The 18,772-nt window shown below is 41.8% G+C and overlaps 1 protein-coding gene across 6 annotated transcripts in view; it reads right to left on the bottom strand.

Annotated features, from left to right (window-relative positions):
- AHI1 (Abelson helper integration site 1) overlaps positions 1-18,772 on the bottom strand; it is a 259,799-nt gene that overhangs the window by 11,162 nt on the left and 229,865 nt on the right. The window contains exon 24 of one of the 6 annotated variants that reach the window (XM_037842192.1): positions 17,243-18,721. The exons of 2 other annotated variants lie outside the window; for them this stretch is intronic. In XM_037842192.1, coding sequence (XP_037698120.1) covers positions 18,710-18,721 — 12 coding nt within the window. In that variant the 3' untranslated portion in view covers positions 17,243-18,709. Of the gene's footprint in view, positions 1-17,242; positions 18,722-18,772 lie in introns of those variants that run through there. 3 more of the 6 variants (XM_037842191.1, XM_037842188.1, XM_037842189.1) reach the window with 3 other exon arrangements.

The following is an 18,772-nucleotide window of genomic DNA, read 5'->3' as shown; positions in this document are numbered from 1 at the left end:
TCACTGCATTCTTAGTGCCGAACACGGTGCCTGGTATGGAGAGCAGTTGATAAATACTTTTCCAACTGAACTGCTGCCCCAAACGAACGAACCACTGTCGCTCCCTTTGAAGGCTGCACCTCTTGCTTCTCTTTAAAGTAGTAGCATCAAGGTCTAGGGCCAGACCAAAACCTTGACACAGACAAAGGATGTTGGCTCCAGCTCCTGTAAAATGCTGGGCAAACCCAGCAAGATGCGCCCGTGATCCGCACCTTCCTGCTATCTGCTGCTCCCGACTCACCCTGCATTCTTCTAGAGCCGCAATCTCTCGTCCCACTGCACACTCCCAGCCCCAAACCGCCTGTCAGTTATCTCTTCCCGCTCCCCTCTGCCTAGCTTCCCCTCTTCGCCATTGCTCATTCCCTAAGTCTGAAATGCCTCCTCCTTCCCACATCACTTCCAAATCCCTGACATGTGTCAAAGCTCACTTTAAGCCCTTACCTCCTCCTTGAAGCCTTCTCTAGCTGCTCATACTTCCAGGATCTTCTTACTCTGTTCTCTTACTGTAATTATGGTTTTCAGTACATCCCTTTCACCTGATTATAAAACCTGCTGCCTGTAAAATGCTTCTTATATTTTCTCTCATGAACTGCAAATCTTCTTTGGCATCTCTCAATGCACCTAGCTCAGTGCTGAGCACAATGTGAAGTCACACACCTGACAACGATGGTTTTGAGTCGAGAAACCGGGGGTGAGAAAAAACGCTGAGAAATGGAGAAGGAAAGTAAGAACTAGTAACTCCTCATGAAGAGAAGAAATGAAAGAGTTTGGAATAGATTACTAGATGCAAAAAACACAGTTGGGGAGTGATAGGATACTTGAAACTGACTCTTGTAGCTGCACCATATAAAAAGGAGACGCCAATCATTCATCCATTTGCATTTGAATGTTTATGAATAAAACATATTTAATTTTAAATATGATTGACTATCCGAATTAACTTCTGACCAAGGCTGTTAATGAAATAAAGAATCCCATGTTCAACAACAACAAAACTCAAGATAGAATCTTTCAGTGCCTAAGGAACAGTAGCTACACTTATTAAGGATTATACCATATTTGTATAAGCTTCATTACAAACTTTGATATGAGCAGAGATAATAAATGAAGAACATCATAGCGGTATGAAATACAAAAAGGTGAAATTTTAAAACATTCAGGAAAATGTTAAATTAACCTACAAACTTTCTTCTTGGTATCTTAAAAAGAGAGTGTGTCTTTACTAAAATGTGTATAAATTGTGAGCACAGAGTGATTGATATTTCTCAAAAAAAAAAAAAAAAAGGTGGAAGAAAGAACAAGACAAGAAATTCAAGTGGAAAGTGGTAATGGGCAGTCTTAGGTGGCTCATTTAAAAATGCTGGTCACCAACTAAGAAGAAAATTTTGCAAACTGAAAGGCAGGGCTGCAAAGAAACAAAAAAATTTAGCCCATGACCACTTACTTGGCTACAACTGACTCATTTAGGCAAATTAAAGAAAGTGAGCCTGGGGTGACTTCATTTTGCACATGGGGCTACAGTGTTTTCCCATTCAACTCGCCCACAGTTTCAAGTCACCAGAAAAGTATCTTAACTCATCCTTGCTTCTAAGAAATTATGAGTCTAGGGAAAGCCCGAAGGCTTTAGATGAACCTGAGCTTCTCATGAACATTTCTTTATTTTCCGGGGCTGCTTAAGAGCCCATGTTCTAAAGGAGAAGCTGCGCTCCCTGGCAGCCGTGAGAAGGGGGATGGCTATGACACTTTGCTGAACCTGAATTTGGGGATCTCCAAAAACAGGCTTCCAATGTTAATGAGGAGGAAGCATGGGCAGAAGGCGTTTTTCCATCCACTAACACGAGCGACAAGGTTCTAAAGTTGAAATAAACCCAGTTCAAAGATACCGAGAGCACTGTTCCTATGCCGTATTAAACATGTTCACCGTTTTTGTTGTTGAAACAGAGTCCGTCCCTTTGTTCGGCCTATTTTTATATGTGTGATTTGTCATTGGATATAAGCTCCCTAAGGTTGGTGGCTGTATCATCTACCACGATGTAAAATGTCAACGGCTCAGAGCTTAGGCCTGAGAACCCACTTGAGAGAGAAAACAAAAACAACTGGAAGAGGTGGGGTGTGTGTCTACCCCAAATGGCAGGCCGAGGGATGGCGTGGGGACACAGCAGACGAGGACACTGAGGACCCGGGATCTGGGTGGGGTCTGTCCCTCACCATCTGAAAAGAGGGCTCAAAAACTGGCTGCATCTCTCCAGGGACAGTGTGAGAATCCCACGTGACGATGCAAGTGAACGCGTCCTGGAGCGACATGGGGCTATTTATGATGAGGTAATTATCAGTCGATCTTATCTCATGGGAAGAAAGGTTTTAAACTTACAACCAAACAGCACCTTACCAAGGGGCATGCCAGCATGTAATGAAGGTAGAAAACCCCCAGTCGTGGCCCAGTTCTGACACCAGTGTGCCCTGTGATGTGGGCACAGGCCTTTCCCCTCATTTGCTTGACTCTAACCCAGAGAGTGACACAGAGAATTTCTCAGATACCTTCTGGTTCATGAGTCTGAACTCTTAAGCTCCCTTTAAAAACTGTCTTTTGATTGTAGAAGTAAATACTATCAATACGGCATGGTTTTACTTGATAACTCCTGTAAATGAAACTGTCACCTGAATCAGAATTTTTGAACTACAAGGGATATATTATTCTTCAAAAGGTCAAAATGTATAGCAGGGTTAACCTGAACAAATGCTTTCCCAAGGTAAATTCAGCAGGGCTCATGTGTGCCCATGTGTGTAAGCATGTGTCTGTGTGTGTAAGTGTAAGCATGTGTCCACGTGTGCATGAGGCAGGTGGGTGTAGAGCAGCCTAAGCTGCCCGAGGCCGTTGCACTCGTGTTAGAGTTAACTAGTGGGGTGGGTGGTGTGAATGTGAACTTTGAGCCTAATACTACGTCCAAGAAAGAATCTAAAAATGACAAAAATTGAGAAAGATTTCGACAAGGTTTTTGATGTAAATATTATTTTTGAGGTTAAAACAGGAATTTTCTGTATATGTACTCAGTGACACAGAAAGTACCAAATAAAAATGTAAAAACTTCCCAGAGATCTTTATAAATAAATGCCTCAAAATAAATTGCTCAAATTCATTAGACCTTCAGAGAAAAAATACAATGACAATGTTCTGGATATTGGCTTTTATACCTTAATTACACAAAACAGGCATTTCCTAATTTTATTTTTACCACATCATCCACTTGTTTTCAGTTAATGCCATTCTAAAATGTCAAACAAAAATAAATGTCAACATAGGTCTAAAGTATAGTGTGATAGTTATATTTTATTTAATACTATTTCCTATGACTTGGTAATACACATCCTCAAAGTCCAACCGTTAAAACATTCTCCTGAGTCTAAACTAGCTAAACTCTTTTAAAAATTAACGATCTGAAATTTAACTTAAAGTGTGATGATATCTGATGAAAAAGGGAAATGGAGAAATTATCCTTAAGAAAAACCAAACCCAACTATCACCGCAAATTATCTTGGGGAAAAAGCTCTCACTGTGTGAGAGCCTCCGAGCCCAGGCTGAAATCCTGGAACTTGTCCTTAATGACTGGCTGCTGTGAAAGGAAAAGAAGACAGACAAGCTGTAAGTCTGAGATGAGAGAAGACGACACAGTGAATATCCATGCGCTGAAAACCCTGCAACTTCCCAAAGGAGAGAACATCCCTATCAGCAATGTGTTCCCTTCCCTGGGTTTAAACCAAGGAAACAGGAGTCCAGATAGTCTGAGCGCTCTTTTTTTTTTTTTTTTTTTTTTTTTTTTAATCTTCATTTTATTGAGATATATTCACATACCACGCAGTCATACAAAACAAATCGTACTTTCGATTGTTTACAGTACCATTACATAGTTGTACATTCATCACCCAAATCAATCCCTGACACCTTCATTAGCACACACACAAAAATAACAAGAATAATAATTAGAGTGAAAAAGAGCAATTGAAGTAAAAAAGAACACTGGGTACCTTTGTCTGTTTGTTTCCTTCCCCTATTTTTCTATTCATCCATCCATAAACTAGATAAAGTGGAGTGTGGTCCTTATGTGAGCACTCTTTATAAATAGTTGCTTTTCAGGTGTGTGACTATAAAAGTCAGTTGTCAATCAGCCCAATTGAATCTAGAAATACTGCATAGCATATGACTTAAGCTCCGAATTTATCTTTCAATGCTGCATCTTCTCTTGGTAATTTCTGCAATATGCCCCTTATTTTCACAATGATATCATTGAACTACATGCAAAGTTCTAAATCTGAAAGCTCTTTAAATCTTTTACAAGATTTGTTCAGTAGATCTGTTTTATTAATGGCACTTTGTGAAAGAGAAATTAATAAGCACTTCCAGTGGTGTCAAATTATACTGAGTGTTAAAGGATTCTTCTAGAATTGGAAACATTAGCTCCAAATGAAAGCACAATGCAGGAAAGTAGTGTGGACATAGTATTTTACACTTTTTTTATAAATCAACCCAATGTTGCTATGAAACAGACTGCGAATTTTTTTTTCCCTAGAGATAAATGTTATGGAAAGGATCCATTTATAATTCACATAGAAACTATAAACGTTACCATGTTGAAGTTATGAATTAAGAACAGAGAGATACACCATGCCTGCCTAATTACAAAACAAACAAAACCAACAACCAAAAAACAAAACCTTAATAAAGTAAAGAAAAGAACAAACTTTTCTCCGTCCTAACTTGAGTAACTACTGCTCTCCCACTCCTATCTCCACTGAAACTTCTTTTGCCTTCTTAGATTTCCTTCTTCACAATCAGATTTCCAGGATAATGTTCTTTGGCAAGATTGGGCACTGAATGTCTTTAAACAAGTATTATTTTTCTCATCATAAAGATTTCAAGAGGAAACTGTGTTTTGGACCATAGTTATTGCTAACTGTATAGCTTTTAATCAAGCATATAATGAAAACAGGAATTACAGAAAATGACGACTTAGTGGGAAAAGATGGTTTTTACAGCAAGAGGCCCAATTTCATAGAACAAAAAAACCAGTCATGCCTTTATTTTTCTTTATCAGCAAAGGCAATTTGACTCAGTTAAAAATGTGTTTTAAAGAAAAGTACATACAGAGAAAATTTCAAATTCAAGGTCTAATTCAGATTGTGGAATAGTTTACCTGCTCTCACCCAAGAGCATAAGAAACAAAGAAAACCATCAAAACCTAACTCAGAAAGCTGCAATTGTAACAGAATTTGTTTAGTTCATTTCTAGGCTTAGAAAGTAAATTCCAAACACAGCAATTAAAGGAAATGTGCTTTATTCTTTACATGGTCTTGATATTATTTCTTTGCCCAGGGAAAGACCAGCATCTTACCATAAATACATGTATAAAAAAACTTTGTAGAACTACTGAACTTTTGAAAAGGATGTCTTATGAAAGCTCTATCAGAAAATCTCCTCCATTTGAACCCGTTCCAGTGGTTGTGGGGAGAGAAATCAGACTGAATTATATATCATTGTTGGTTCAATGTCATTTTTAATTTTTTGTTGTGACCTTAACAAATGAGGAACAAATTGTGGCCAAGTGCAGGTCTTGCCAAACCTGCTTTAATGAATGGGTATGAGTGATATGTGACAGTACCCTGTTCATGTGAAATGGATCCTGTGACATCCTAAGTGGGTTAAACGTGGCCCCTGCCATCTTTCCTACGAGATCACCACACTGGCATACCCACCTCCTTTTTCGTGATGCAGAAGTAGCTTAGCCTGTGCTTTTATGAATTCCACATCAGTAGGGGATCCACATTACTAAGCTTTAACATGGGTCTGGAAAAGGACACATTTGATGAAGGCTGATCCTTCACATCTAAACACCTTTACTTGCTCAGTCCTTGCTCTGGGCAGCGGCACGCCACGTGGGTGGCACACTCATGGAGGCAGAAAGGGGGGAAGAAGGAGGTGTCTCTGTGAGCTGCTTCGTTTTATCTTTAAACTGAAAGCCCCCAGGGCTGTTAGTCCATCAGCCCATGAACTGCCCCACCATCCACGGCCAAGGGCATGGCTGCCTTTTGTTTCCTCCTTTCCACGCACACCTCTCAGACAGGTGGCTTTGTTTCCTCTTCAGGGACATCCTTGAAACAGGAGAGGTGGAACGAAGGGAGGAAGATGAACAAAGCAAAGCAGATGGGTGAGAGGACCAGGATCCAGAGACTCCTGTTTCCCAAACTTCACAACTTTAGTGCTGCTTTTAAACTGTAGATGCAGTGAGACTTCAGTATAAAGGAGTGGTTAATGGAATGATTTTAAATGCTTCCACTCATTACATGGAGGTTTACCAAGAAGAAAACAACTCTCTTAAGCAGTATTTTAAAAGAGAAATGGGCATGCAGGCAACTCACCCAAATATTTCTATGAACTTGAAGAATGAATGGAAAATTAGATAACTGTCCAAAGGTTGTTGTAGACAGCAAACCAGCTTTAAATAAGGCAAATTAAGGATACAGTAGAGCTCTTTTTACATGCGGTTTATATACATCCTGATACACCTACCTTTCCCGTAGAATTAGAGCTGGTGGTTAAATTCTAGTCCTGGTTTGTAAGGCACTTAACCTCTTCTGGGTCTGTGTTCGACTTGAAATGTGCCGGGGTTCAGAATGAAAGAAAGCTCAAGCTACCACCTTAACCTCTTCTGGGTCTGTGTTCGACTTGAAATGTGCCAGGGTTCAGAATGAAAGAAAGCTCAAGCTACCACTGCACCATCGTTCTATTTTGCAGATGAGGAAATGGATGCCCAAGGATAAAGAAGTAGCAGTCTGAGGCTTATGCTAGTGGTTTTCAATCTGATTTAATAGCAAAACGATTCTGCAAAACAATTTTGTGTGAACGCTTCATATATGAACACTTCAAGTAGAATTACTCTGGCTGAAGTGAGGTTTGCATGGCCTGGTGCTCCCCAGCCCACAGCTTCCCCTAAGGACCAGGCTCTGAAGGGGACAGTTTACAAACCACTGGACTTGACCACCTCTTTTGAGTTCCTCTACGGCTAAAATTCTGGTTTCCAGGAGCACAATTTTATCATTCTAAATATCCATACATACAAGTCAGGAGATCATTCTTGATTTCAGAATTTAGAATTGATTGTGCATCTGATTTCTTTGATCCTAAATTTTCCAATTATTTTCTCCAAGAAAAAAGTCCTCTGCTTTAAGAGGCAAGTCCTAGAAGCATATTATGTCAAAAAGTAAAGACCTTCAGCTTGATTCATGATTTGTAGTTTTGGATGCTAATTGTGCTAATTAAAAACAACCCTACGTGGGACATGACTCTCAGAGATGGGCCTGGACACAGCATTGTGGGATTGAGAAAGCCTTTTTGACCAAAGGGGGAAGAGAAATGAAACAAAATAAAGTTTCAGTGGCTGAGAGATTTCAAATGGAGTTGAGAGGTCACTTTGGAGGTTCTTCTTACGCATTATATAGATATCCCTTTTTAGTTTTTAGGGTGTTAGAATAGCTAGAAGGAAATACCTGAAACGGCTGAACTGCAACCCAGTAGCCTGGACTCTTGAAGACGACTGTATAACTAAATAGCTTAAACGGTGTGGCTGTGTGATTGTGAAAACCTTGTGGCTCACACTCCCTTTATCCAGTATATGGACAGATGAGTAGAAAAATGGGGACAAAAAAGTAAAAGAATAATAGGGTGGAATGGGGGGTAGGGGATGTTTTGGGTGTTCTTTTTTACTTTTATTTTTATTCTCATTTAAATTTTTTTTTTTGGAGTAAGTAATGAAAATGTTAAGAAATTGACTGTGGTGATGAATGTACAACTATATGATGATACTGTGAACAACTGAGTGTACACTTTGGATGACTGTATGGTATGTGAAAATATCTCAATGAAATTGCATTAAAAACAAACAAATAAACAAACAGAAAACAACCAAAAAAACCCACCACCACCAATTCAGAGCTCGGAGCTGTGCTAGACACTGTGGGGACCCCAAGCTGAGAGAGCAGGAGCCCTGACCTCTGAGAGCTTATACTCTAACGGGACAAGGCTGATGTGCACAACCAACAGCACATAGTGAGATATGTGTGAAGATCAAGGTGAAATGGAGACCCCTGGAAACAAAGGCCAAGAATCCTTGGATTGTAACTGGAGGCTTCTGAATGGGAGTCACAGAAGAGGGAGGACTTGGCTGGACCTTGAGGGGTAAACGGAGATTCTGATAATTGGAGAAACACCCTAAAGTATTCAGTTTGAGAAAACAGAGCCAGCAAAGGCTGGAGGCAGGTGTCTGCAGGGCCACAGGCAAGAGGGTGTTTGGGGAGATAAGGAAAAGGAGGTCAGAGCTTCCATTCTATCTTCAAGGAGTGGGATTCAGATAAGAACTTATGAGTCTAGTCTTCATAAACGGGGAGTTGACTAAGGTTTCTTAGTGCTACGTCGCCCGAGTTGGTTTCTGTTGGCGGAAGGTGTTTTAGCAGGCAGCTGGGGGCTGCACCAGGTGGTGCCATCCACAGCTCCTGCTCTCCTAGCCCAAGGCCCTGACTTGGGCCCCATCCCCTCTCCATCTCTCCATTCCCCTGCTCCCACGACTTCAACCAGATGTTCATGCTAATGACTTCCAAGTCCACACCTGACCTCAGACCCTAACCACTCATCAGAATGACTTGGCAATTGGAAGTGTGCAGCAAAGCTAGTTTAAACAGAGCGTTTTTCTGTCCAAAAACACATTTGGATCCATCAATTTTCATAACTGCTTTGCAACCCTGAGTTTGCAGCCAATCTCTCCTAGCTCCACAGATGCCTGCAGGACCTCTGCACCTGGTTGCCGCAGACTGCAAACTTCCCGTGTCCCAAACTGAGCTTCTTCCTACATTCTCACAACTGAGAGGTACAAATCAGAAATCTGGCATTCCCTTTTCATTTCACGTGGATTTTGTCCCCAAATCCTAGCTCCTTGTTATTTCTGGCTTGGATTACTCAACAGTCTTATTCTTCCAATACTGATTTTCCCAGTCTCTTCTTGTCAGAGCTTCTAGAGTGAGCTTTAGAAACCACCACCGTGATCATGTCATGTCCCTGCTTTAAATCCCAAGATGGCTCCCCACTACCTTCAGGATAACACCCAGCTCCCTCACGTGTCTCAGGTACCTTCCCCATCTGCCCATCCATTCAGTTAGGCCTTCTCCCAATCAAAATGCAACTCAGAAATCAACTCCTCCAGAGAGCCTTTCCTGACCCCATTATTCTGAGGGCCATTTCAATTTGCTCCCCTAACATTTCCTGCAGAACTCTATGAAAACACTTATACTATTATGCTATTTTTTTTTTTTTTTTTTTTTGAAAAGTGCCATCAGACTATCTGCTCTACTGAGAGAGAACTGCTTAGAGAGAACTCCTTAGAGGTTAAGGTAGATGACGATTTCCAACTTGTTGAAGGGGAGTGTAGATGATAACTCCATCACCGCATTTGGACCACAGAAAAAAATCAGGTGTTTCTTATGGATTTGGTTTGGGGCATATTGGATCAGAGATACCAGAATGTTATCTAAGTGGAAATTTCTAGTAGGCAGTTAGAAATAAACTTGGATAATTCAGAATAGGAGCTTGGGTTAGGGATGTAGAATTTGATACATCTGAAATGCCAAAGTAATGTGGTGTGAATAACCCGGACAGCTGGGGTATGGAGTGGGAACTGTGCTGGATTTGGTCCCTCCTGCCCTCCCTCCATCTGTCCCTTCCCTGCTCTGCTGATCTTTCAGGTCCTCCAAGGAGCAGCTTTCCTGGTCACATGCGGGTTTCTGCACACTGTGTCTAAGGCCTCAAACTGCCTTTCCCTTTTCCAAACCAACCCACTTTCTTCTCCCCACATGGCATCAGAGTCCCCCTCACTGCCTGTTTGTCGCTTATATGTGTAGTTGTGTGACTCTTATTAAAGTCACTCTCATCATCCAATAGACAGTAAGTCCCATAAAGGGAAGCACCACTTCTGTTTTATTCGTCATTATTCTGTATGGGCTCCATTCATCCACAGTGCCTGGAAACCAGCAGGCGTTCAATATCCATGGGTTGGATGAATAAAAAAAATGAAGACTCCCAAGGAGGTGGGGAGTGAGGGTGGGGATCATTGGTTGGCAGGGGTCAGAAGATATGGGAAGCCACAGAAAGGAAGGCATTTCTCTATGTGAGAACTGAGAGCAGCTGCCAAAGGAGGGAGAAATGACAGAAATACAGCAGGAGGAGGAATGAGAAGCTGGGGGACTTTGTACTGGATGGCTGCTCTGCAGGAAGGCAGGAGGCACAGGCGACTTGGAGTAAGAGGATGGGAGCCTGGGAAACACAGGCCTCATTTCCACTGGGTGCTGTTGAGAATGGGACGGGGAGTCAGCTGGGAAGCACTAAGAGTTGAACTAGATGGTGCCAGGAAGCACAGGTCCCACACAGAGACAACCAAGACGACTCCGTGATTTCCTTGAGCCACAACTGAACTCCGAAGAGATGGGAGAACATTGGACCCTGGGACCAGGAAGGTGAGGAACCTGAGCAACACGCTCCATGTGCTGTGCATGTTGGTGTCACCCGCTCCATCGTGCTGCCTCCACGCGTTTATTTCCTGGGGATCTAAGTGGCCAGGTTTGGGTGAGTGAACAGATTGCAGGTACCTAAGGTGGTGGAGAGCATCAGAATGTCACTCCCAGTTTCACAATTCTTGCAAACTGAAGTGTCATTTGGGTCATCCAATTCCTTTCTTGGTACTGAAACACTCCCTAGAGGTAGATTAGGGATGGAAATTGGAGAGCCTGAGGGCAAACATGACTGATCTGCGGAGTTCACTGTAGCACTTCGTGTTTTGCTGAAGATCAACATGCATTTTGCTCCCTCTGCCGTGCAGGTGCCACATCAGGGCTGGTGCTTCAGGTGGGCCTCAGGTCTGGTCTGGGAGATTAATAAGATATCTCAGCAGAGCTTCTCTTAATTGTGCGTTCACCTGTTCCTTCCTTTATTCAGTGGATGTTTACTGAATGCCAGCTTTGCATTGGATGCTGGGACTCAATTATAAACAAAACACAGTCCCTGCCTTCAAAGAACTTTTCACCTCTTCATTTCCATCCAAAGAGGAAGAAAGAAAGAGACAGAAAAGGAAGAATATGCACAAGCCATGCTAGGAGAAAAAAGTAGGCTACACTTTTCCTTTCGCCTCAGTTTCTTTTGACTGACTCTTCTTCCATCTTCATCTTTATTATGAAGATTTAAGGATTTTATGAAACAACTACGTACTTTTAATAAGTGTTCAAAAATATTTCTCAGCATAGATTTTGTGCATCAACTAAATTATTCTTTTTACCATTCTTAGTTGCTACCTTCTCTAAGCTTTTTCCTGACATGTCTTGTCAAGTTTTTGGGAGTTCTGTCACAATCAAATCACAATCATTTATTATGTAAAGTTCTAAGGTAGAAACTTTGGTGGGAACATGATGATTGTTGGGAAATTGATTTCCACTGGCTTCCGGAATGCAGCTTTGTGTAACGGCTGACAGACTGTGTGGAATGGCTGACATACTATACATGAATGGCTGATGGCCACGTGGAACGGCTTACAGACCACATGGAATGGCTGAGAGACCACGCGTAGACACCCGAAATGGCTGATAGAAGGGGCCTAAATAGATCTGCTATTCCTCTAGTGAAGTTGGAAAAGCATCCTGTAGCAAAATGCCTTAACCTTTGTGTCCACAAGTGAGGCTTTCCAAGATATAAAGGGATCAGTTTCTCCCAAAGATAAACAAACATGGGGTAGGGTGTGGGCACAGAAATGTTTCTGTAAGTTCCTGAGGTGATCGGAAGCCTAGCCAAGTTTGAGATAACGTGGTACATACCACCTGGCACTCTGTGAGGCAGGAGAACCCAGGGACTAATTCCTGACTGTGAGTTGGAAGCAGACAGGAGGCAGAGCCAGGAGCCAGTCGGCCTGGGTGGCTGAGGTCTCCACCGCCTCTTCCTGGCTTGAATCTCAATCCTGCGAACCTCCCCCACCACCAGACATTTCACACCCCCTCCCTACAAAATAAATGTTACTCAAGACATAGTCCCTCTGAGACTCGTAACTCAGCAAGGGTGAGACACCTGCATAAACGACCTGGTGATGAGACAGCAGGTGACAAACACAGTAGAAGACACAGTGTGCTACGGGATTATGGGAGGAAGGAGCTTCCTATGAGCCAGGGGGGCTTGGCCATCTCTCTGCTGTCCAACCTAAATGCCCAAGTGCTCCTTCCCTGTCACCTCTGCACGTGTACCTATGCATCTATATTCATATTAGTGGAGACAGAACTGTTGGTCATGTTGCTTTTATATCTGCTCTTTAGTTGTCTTCTTTAAGAGACAGCTATCATTTTCCACTCAAGCACCAACACCATGCTTGTTTTATGATATTGACAAGGTGCAGATTTATCAGTTATAACAGCATGAATAATTATATGTGGTATTAGTGGTGATTACACAAGTTGTGATTATAAACGTGGCTCATTATATCAGATTGTTTGTATGGAAAAAATCAATGTGAAATGTAATTTAGACCACGCCTGCCAGCGAGTTTAGGACAGGACAATACATGGCCTTCGTGATCTTGGCCCAGCTGGGTTTGTCTTTGTGGATCTTGGAACCACGCTGCTTTCTCTTCAGTGACTCTGCAAGCTGGCAGGAGTTGGGCACAGAGTGTTTTCCTCACAAAGTCATGCTTTGGAAGTTGACTGACACCCCATCTCCTCTGTGCTAAGTCACAGCTTTGTGTCAGTGGGTGCTTGCACATATGACAAGCTTAAACACACCCACAATGATGGGGAAGATGCAGTGAGGATAAAAAGAAAGAACAGACTCATTAAGTTTAGAGAAGTTCAGGTAAAAAAGGATAAAAGCAAATTGTCCCAATATGTTCAAACAGATCTCTTATTGTTCACATGGTTTGTCAGGATAAAAGAAACACTTAAATATGAAAAGGTTCTTCCCTTTTTACGTGACCTGCAGGACAACCACGTTAGAATGGGAGGCCGTCACGACTGCATTATTGTGACTGCTAAGTAACAACAAGAACACTGCTGCAAAGATGAGCAAAGCAAATGAAGGCTGTCAGTAGATATCTACATTTAATTATGAGACATTTTCCATATACATCTCATCCTGAGGCTCCCATAGCTCAATGCATCTGTATGTGAGGCTGTTTTTTTTTTTTTTTTTTTTTTTGGTTATGTGACTGTAGCAGTCTTATATTTGAAACTCAAAAAGGGAACAACTGTGTTCCAAAACAGCTAAATATGCAGTCAAAAAATGAAGGTTTTTTTTTTTTTAACGGCCACATTCATCTCCTTCAGTATCCTAAAGATTAAGCGTATGTTCTGCTTAGCTATATAATGAAGTGGCAAATGTGCTGCACCACTGACATCACAGGACAGATGCCTATAAACCTAGACTTCTGATGCTGGCCTCCGGCTTCACCTTCTCACAGGCTGTCATCCTCATCCGACAGAGCAGTCGTCTGAGCAACGTCTAAGTCACGTTCATACCGTGCTGCCAAAGCTGGGTCCATGACAAGCTCTGGTGGGGCAGGAGCAGGCCTGGCCACAAACTCCAAATTAGCGTCTCCAGTCAGTTTTCTAGCAGCCAAAGGAAGGGCTTTTCAAAGCTGTAGTCACTTTTGGCAGAAATGTCACAGTACTGAAGATTCTTCTTTTGGTGGAAGACAATGGATTTTGCCTTAACTTTCCTGTCCTTAATATCCACTTTGTTGCCACACAACACGATGGGTTGTTTTCACAAACTCATACCAGATCTCTATGCCAGTTAGGCACATTCTTTTAAGTAACTCTTGATGTTACATCAAACATTATAGTGGCACACTGGGCTTGGATATAATAGCCGTCTCTCAGGTCACCAAATTCATCCTGACCAGCCGTGTTCCACATGTTGAATTTGATAGGTTCTCTGTTGGTATTGGAACACAAGGGGATGAACCTCAACATCCAAGGCAGCGACATACTTCTTCTCAAACTCACCAGTCAAATGTTTCACGAATGTAGTTTTTCCATTACCCCCATTGCCAACCAATACAAGTTTAAACTGAACTTGGGGTTCTCCTTGGGTGACCATCGTGATGGTTCTTCCAGAAGCATCTCTGTCTCCCGTCTGACTCGAGGCTGTTGTTTTTAAGGAGTGTAGTCTATCACCCCAACACTGCCACTCATATACATGCAGGTAATGGAATCATGAAAACAAAATTTCATTAAGAGTATCTTTAAAATATAATGAATTGTAATCTAAGGAAAAAACACACTCATATCCATATATATGCATAATATTGCATATATATGTGTGTATAATATTGCACAGACATTTAAAACATATGACAAATTTAATTTAAAATGGAGCAGTTCTCAACTTGGGGATGATTTTGACCCCCAGAAGAGATTTGGCAATGTCTGGAGACATTTTTTGATTGTCACCTCTGGGGGAGGGGGTGGCTGCTTCTGGCATCTAATGGGAAAGGATCAGAGATGCTGCCCAACATCTTAACAATGCACAACACATCCCCCCACAACAAAGACGTATCCAGCCCCCAGTGCCAACAGTGCTGAGGCTGAGAAACCCTGGGATGGAGCCAGCTGGACGGAACAGGGGGACATTAGAGTTAGGGTGTCAGAGCACGCCTGAAGAAAGGTAATGCTGCCTGTCAAGTTAGAAGATGGGGCGGCTGATATCATCAATTCTGCCACTATCTTCAGGACAATTCATGGCTGGGACAACTGGTGGGAGTTCTCCCAATAACGTCTTCCAGTTTGATCTCTAACAGATTATTAGAAGGATGTTACTAACATTTTGGTTAACCTTTGAAACATTATCATGCTATCATCACATCCTTTAACCCTTAGAGAGCGTGGGGCCAAGTGGAACACTGTTTTGACCGAGAACAACACTAGTTTTATGGTTTTATGCATGCTCTCTGAAGATTTATTTTTTTTTTTGCTTTCATAAAGGGGATTTATTAGGTTACAAATTTACTTTTATTTATTTATAAAAAGCGTCCAAACTAAGGCATCAACACGAGGATACCTTCACTGAAGGAAGTCCAATGGTGTCTGGAGACCTCTTTCAGTTGGGAAGGCACGTGGCTGGTGTCTGTTGGTCCTTTATTCCTGGGTTGTGTTTCAAAGTGGCTTTCTGAAAAATGTCTCGACTTCTGTCTCTCTTAACTTCCCTCTCTCAGCTTCTGTGCATCCTTGCTTGTTCAACCAGGGCATTTCTTTCTAAGCATCTGGGGGTCCTCTCTTAGCTTCTCTGGGGTAAACTCTGGGCTTCATCTCTTAGCTTAGCATCTCCAAACATCCTTCTGTCTACATCTCCAAGCATCTCCAAGCATGAACATCTGTGTTGGCTCTTGAGCTCTCCTAAGTACTCCAGGGAATGAATCAAGACCCACCCTGAATGGGCAGGGCCATACCTCCAGGGAAATAATTTAATCAAAGGTCTGGTCCACAGTTGGGTGAGTCACATGTTGGTGAAAACATTCAATCAAATGGTTCCACCCAACAAGACTGGATTAAAAGATCATGGGTCTTCTGGGGTCCGTAACAGTTTCAAACTGGCACAGCTGCGATCTCAGCTATTCCACCCATTCCTGACTGGTGTACGATGTGTGAACAGTCACGGATGTCCCTTAACAGTTGTTCCAGACTATTTACTAGTTGTTGCTGGCTATGTACGAGTTGCTCTAGCAGACTAACTAAATTCCACACCTCTCTATCTTGCCCCGCCCCCCTCACTGAAGATTAAAATCTATACTTGTCTTTGGTAGCCTCTTAGTAGATTTCAAGAAAGTACAAAATGTCCACTGCACTTGAGACTGTCTGAAGAGCCCGGAAGGCAAGTCCGACACATGATGACGGATGGTTCATGAGAACAATCATGGAATCTTCATTGAGAGTTGATATTATTTTCTGAACTGAATGTTGATAGAAGATCCATGTAGGAACATAAGACATGGCAGAGTTGCACTTGGAGGCTCAAATCAGCTGAATAAGTAGTGGGTTGGAAATAGGAAAATGATTTTGCCCCTCTGTTATTTTGTGGAATTTTAAGCAAGGGAGTTAGGAAAACATCAAGGAAATGACCCTTTCTCTTGATCTAGTTTTGAGGTGAACCCTACAGGGGGTTCCTGGCTCAGCCCTTCACTTCAGCACCACCGGCAGTTGGATACGTCCTGTGCCCAGGATAGATCCGCTGGGCGGATGAGCACCCTGTGGCTGACTCTGTCAAGGTGAAAAGGGTCCTGGGAAACGGGAGCAGAACTGCCTGGAGGAGCCGCAAACGGGCTGGGCCAGTGGTACAGGGGGGCAAGGGGCAGCAGCACAGGCCACAGGCCTCAAGAGAGCCAGGCCTCAGGGGCTCCCTTCAGGATGGGAGAGACTTGAACTCGGGGTGCCTCTCAGTCCCTCTGTGTAGGGCATTCAGGGCTCTGTGTCCGGAGCGGGATCTGGGGGTGTGGGGTGACTCCCACTGGCTTCACGAGCACAGGACTAGCCTCCCACCGCATTGTGGGACCTGTGAGCTCTCTAGACTCGAGGCTAATACACATTTTTTCAAATGTAAATCATATGTTAATATGAAATTAATACTTTTTCCTCAAAATATGTTATTGAAACAAATTATGCAGAAAGAAGCAATCTTTATCTGTGTTGTCTGCATTGAAAGTCTTCATGGGACACAAAAAAGGACTTTAGTTTTAACTTACTTATAAGATTTCAGATCAGTTTTATCACTATCCTTGATATACACTGTTAGTTTTGATTTAGTTCTCTTCAGATAAAAAAATTTCAAATATTCCTGAAATTCTAAAGCAAAGCTAAGCATAAAATATTTTTTTAAATTTAATGTAACAACATAGAGATTAAACTGTACTTCCTTTGATAAACAGAACTACTAGAGATATGAATTGATATTCTTTAGCAATAGGAAAGAAGTAATGCAAAGACCATTTTCAATGATCTAGCGTACATTAATTACTTCTAGGTATCTGGAAAACCTGTTTCACCAGACCAAAACATGGGAAAAAAAATTTTTCTTTTATATAAAGTAATTTTTTTTTTAAATACTCATGTACAGCACAAGTACTCCAGGCTTTAATGAGTTGTTTACTTTGGGGATGAAGAGGGTAAACAGACATTTGATACTCTGCAGACGAAGAGAAACACAAGCAGACCAAGGCTGACTGTTTTTCTTAGGGGCAGGCAGGGCGGCCAATGTGAAATTCTGTGTGTGAGTGTTGGGCTGGAACAGGAACTAGAATGAAGTTATCGGAGGCTTTTGGGTTCTCTGTTCTTGTTTTGGACTTAAGAAGAAAACAGCTGTTCCTGAATACAACTGGAGTGTGCACTCCAGTTTTGGAGTCAATCCTTCTGAATTAACTCAGCCTGTTCTTACCAACTCTCTACTTTCAGTAAAGAATCTGAAAACAATTAAAAAACTCTTCTCCTCTCATGATGGGACCAGCTGTAATGGAAATTTTACATAATTATCTTGCAATAGGAAAACCAAAATCTAGTGTTCACTTGGTAAGAATTTTTAGTATTCACCTTGGTTGTGGAGAAGGACACATGCAAAAATATCATAGGATGTGAGCAGCAATTTCTCCACAATCGCAGAAGTAATTACTATACATCTGGCATTTACACTCAAACACGCTTGGTTGTGTTAATGTTGAAGTATTTATAGAAGATACTTTTCTCCTCTGGGTTTTGTTTTTTAGAAATAAAGAAAAGAAAACTGGGCATTTTAATACTAGGAAACTGTTGAAAAAACAAAACAAAACAGAAATGTCTGTGCTAATAAGCAAAGATGTCCAAGATACACTGATGAAATAAAAACACACAGTATTAAGTATAATCATGGTTTCAAAAAAAGAAATAATAGACATATATAGGGACATATATGCTTCTATAAGCAGGGAACATTTTTAGAAGGATATGCAAGAAACTGCTACTGAACATGAGAACTGGCAGGCATTAGTTTTATTTTTTATTTTACACTACTCTTTATAGGTTGAATTTTTTTAAACTATGAGTATATTTTACCTTTTATAGTATAACAACTTAAATGAACAAAAATACAAAATTTTAATAACAATAACTTCCTTTCACAAATAAATGAAGGATATAGGTTAATGCTTAGGCCAGCAAAATGAAAAAGAATTAAAAAAAAGAAGTTTAAGATACAAACAGAAACTAAATTCAAGGTTGTGATTTTGTTTTCCACTTCCGAGTTTTTTCCCTCCCTGAGAGCACTGCTACTCTCTCTTCTATCAGATGCAAATCACAGCACACCTTGGCAAGAATGTTCTGGAATGAGCCTGGAGGAACACTCTCCTCCACTCCCCGGTGGTGAAGGTCTGAAGGTCCTCAGGGATTTGTCCGGGGACTCTGGACCACCGGGGCACCAGGAGGACCGACCCCGGCCCCCCTCCTGCCATCGCCCACCAACGCTGTGGAGTGAGAGGAAACTCTGGAAGGCGCCTGGCACGGTCAGCAACACAGCAGGTGTTCCTGTTCCACCTGGAAGAACTTATGAGATTCAGCAGCTGCCAAGCTGTTAAAAGGTATAATTTTACTTCTTATTCTATGGTTTGAAAAGAAATAATTGAAAGAAAGAACACTAGTGAGGTTTCAT

Source organism: Choloepus didactylus, chromosome 7 (genome assembly GCF_015220235.1).
Source record: "Choloepus didactylus isolate mChoDid1 chromosome 7, mChoDid1.pri, whole genome shotgun sequence".
Taxonomy (NCBI): domain Eukaryota; kingdom Metazoa; phylum Chordata; class Mammalia; order Pilosa; family Megalonychidae; genus Choloepus; species Choloepus didactylus.
This window is presented reverse-complemented; position numbering and strand designations above follow the sequence as displayed.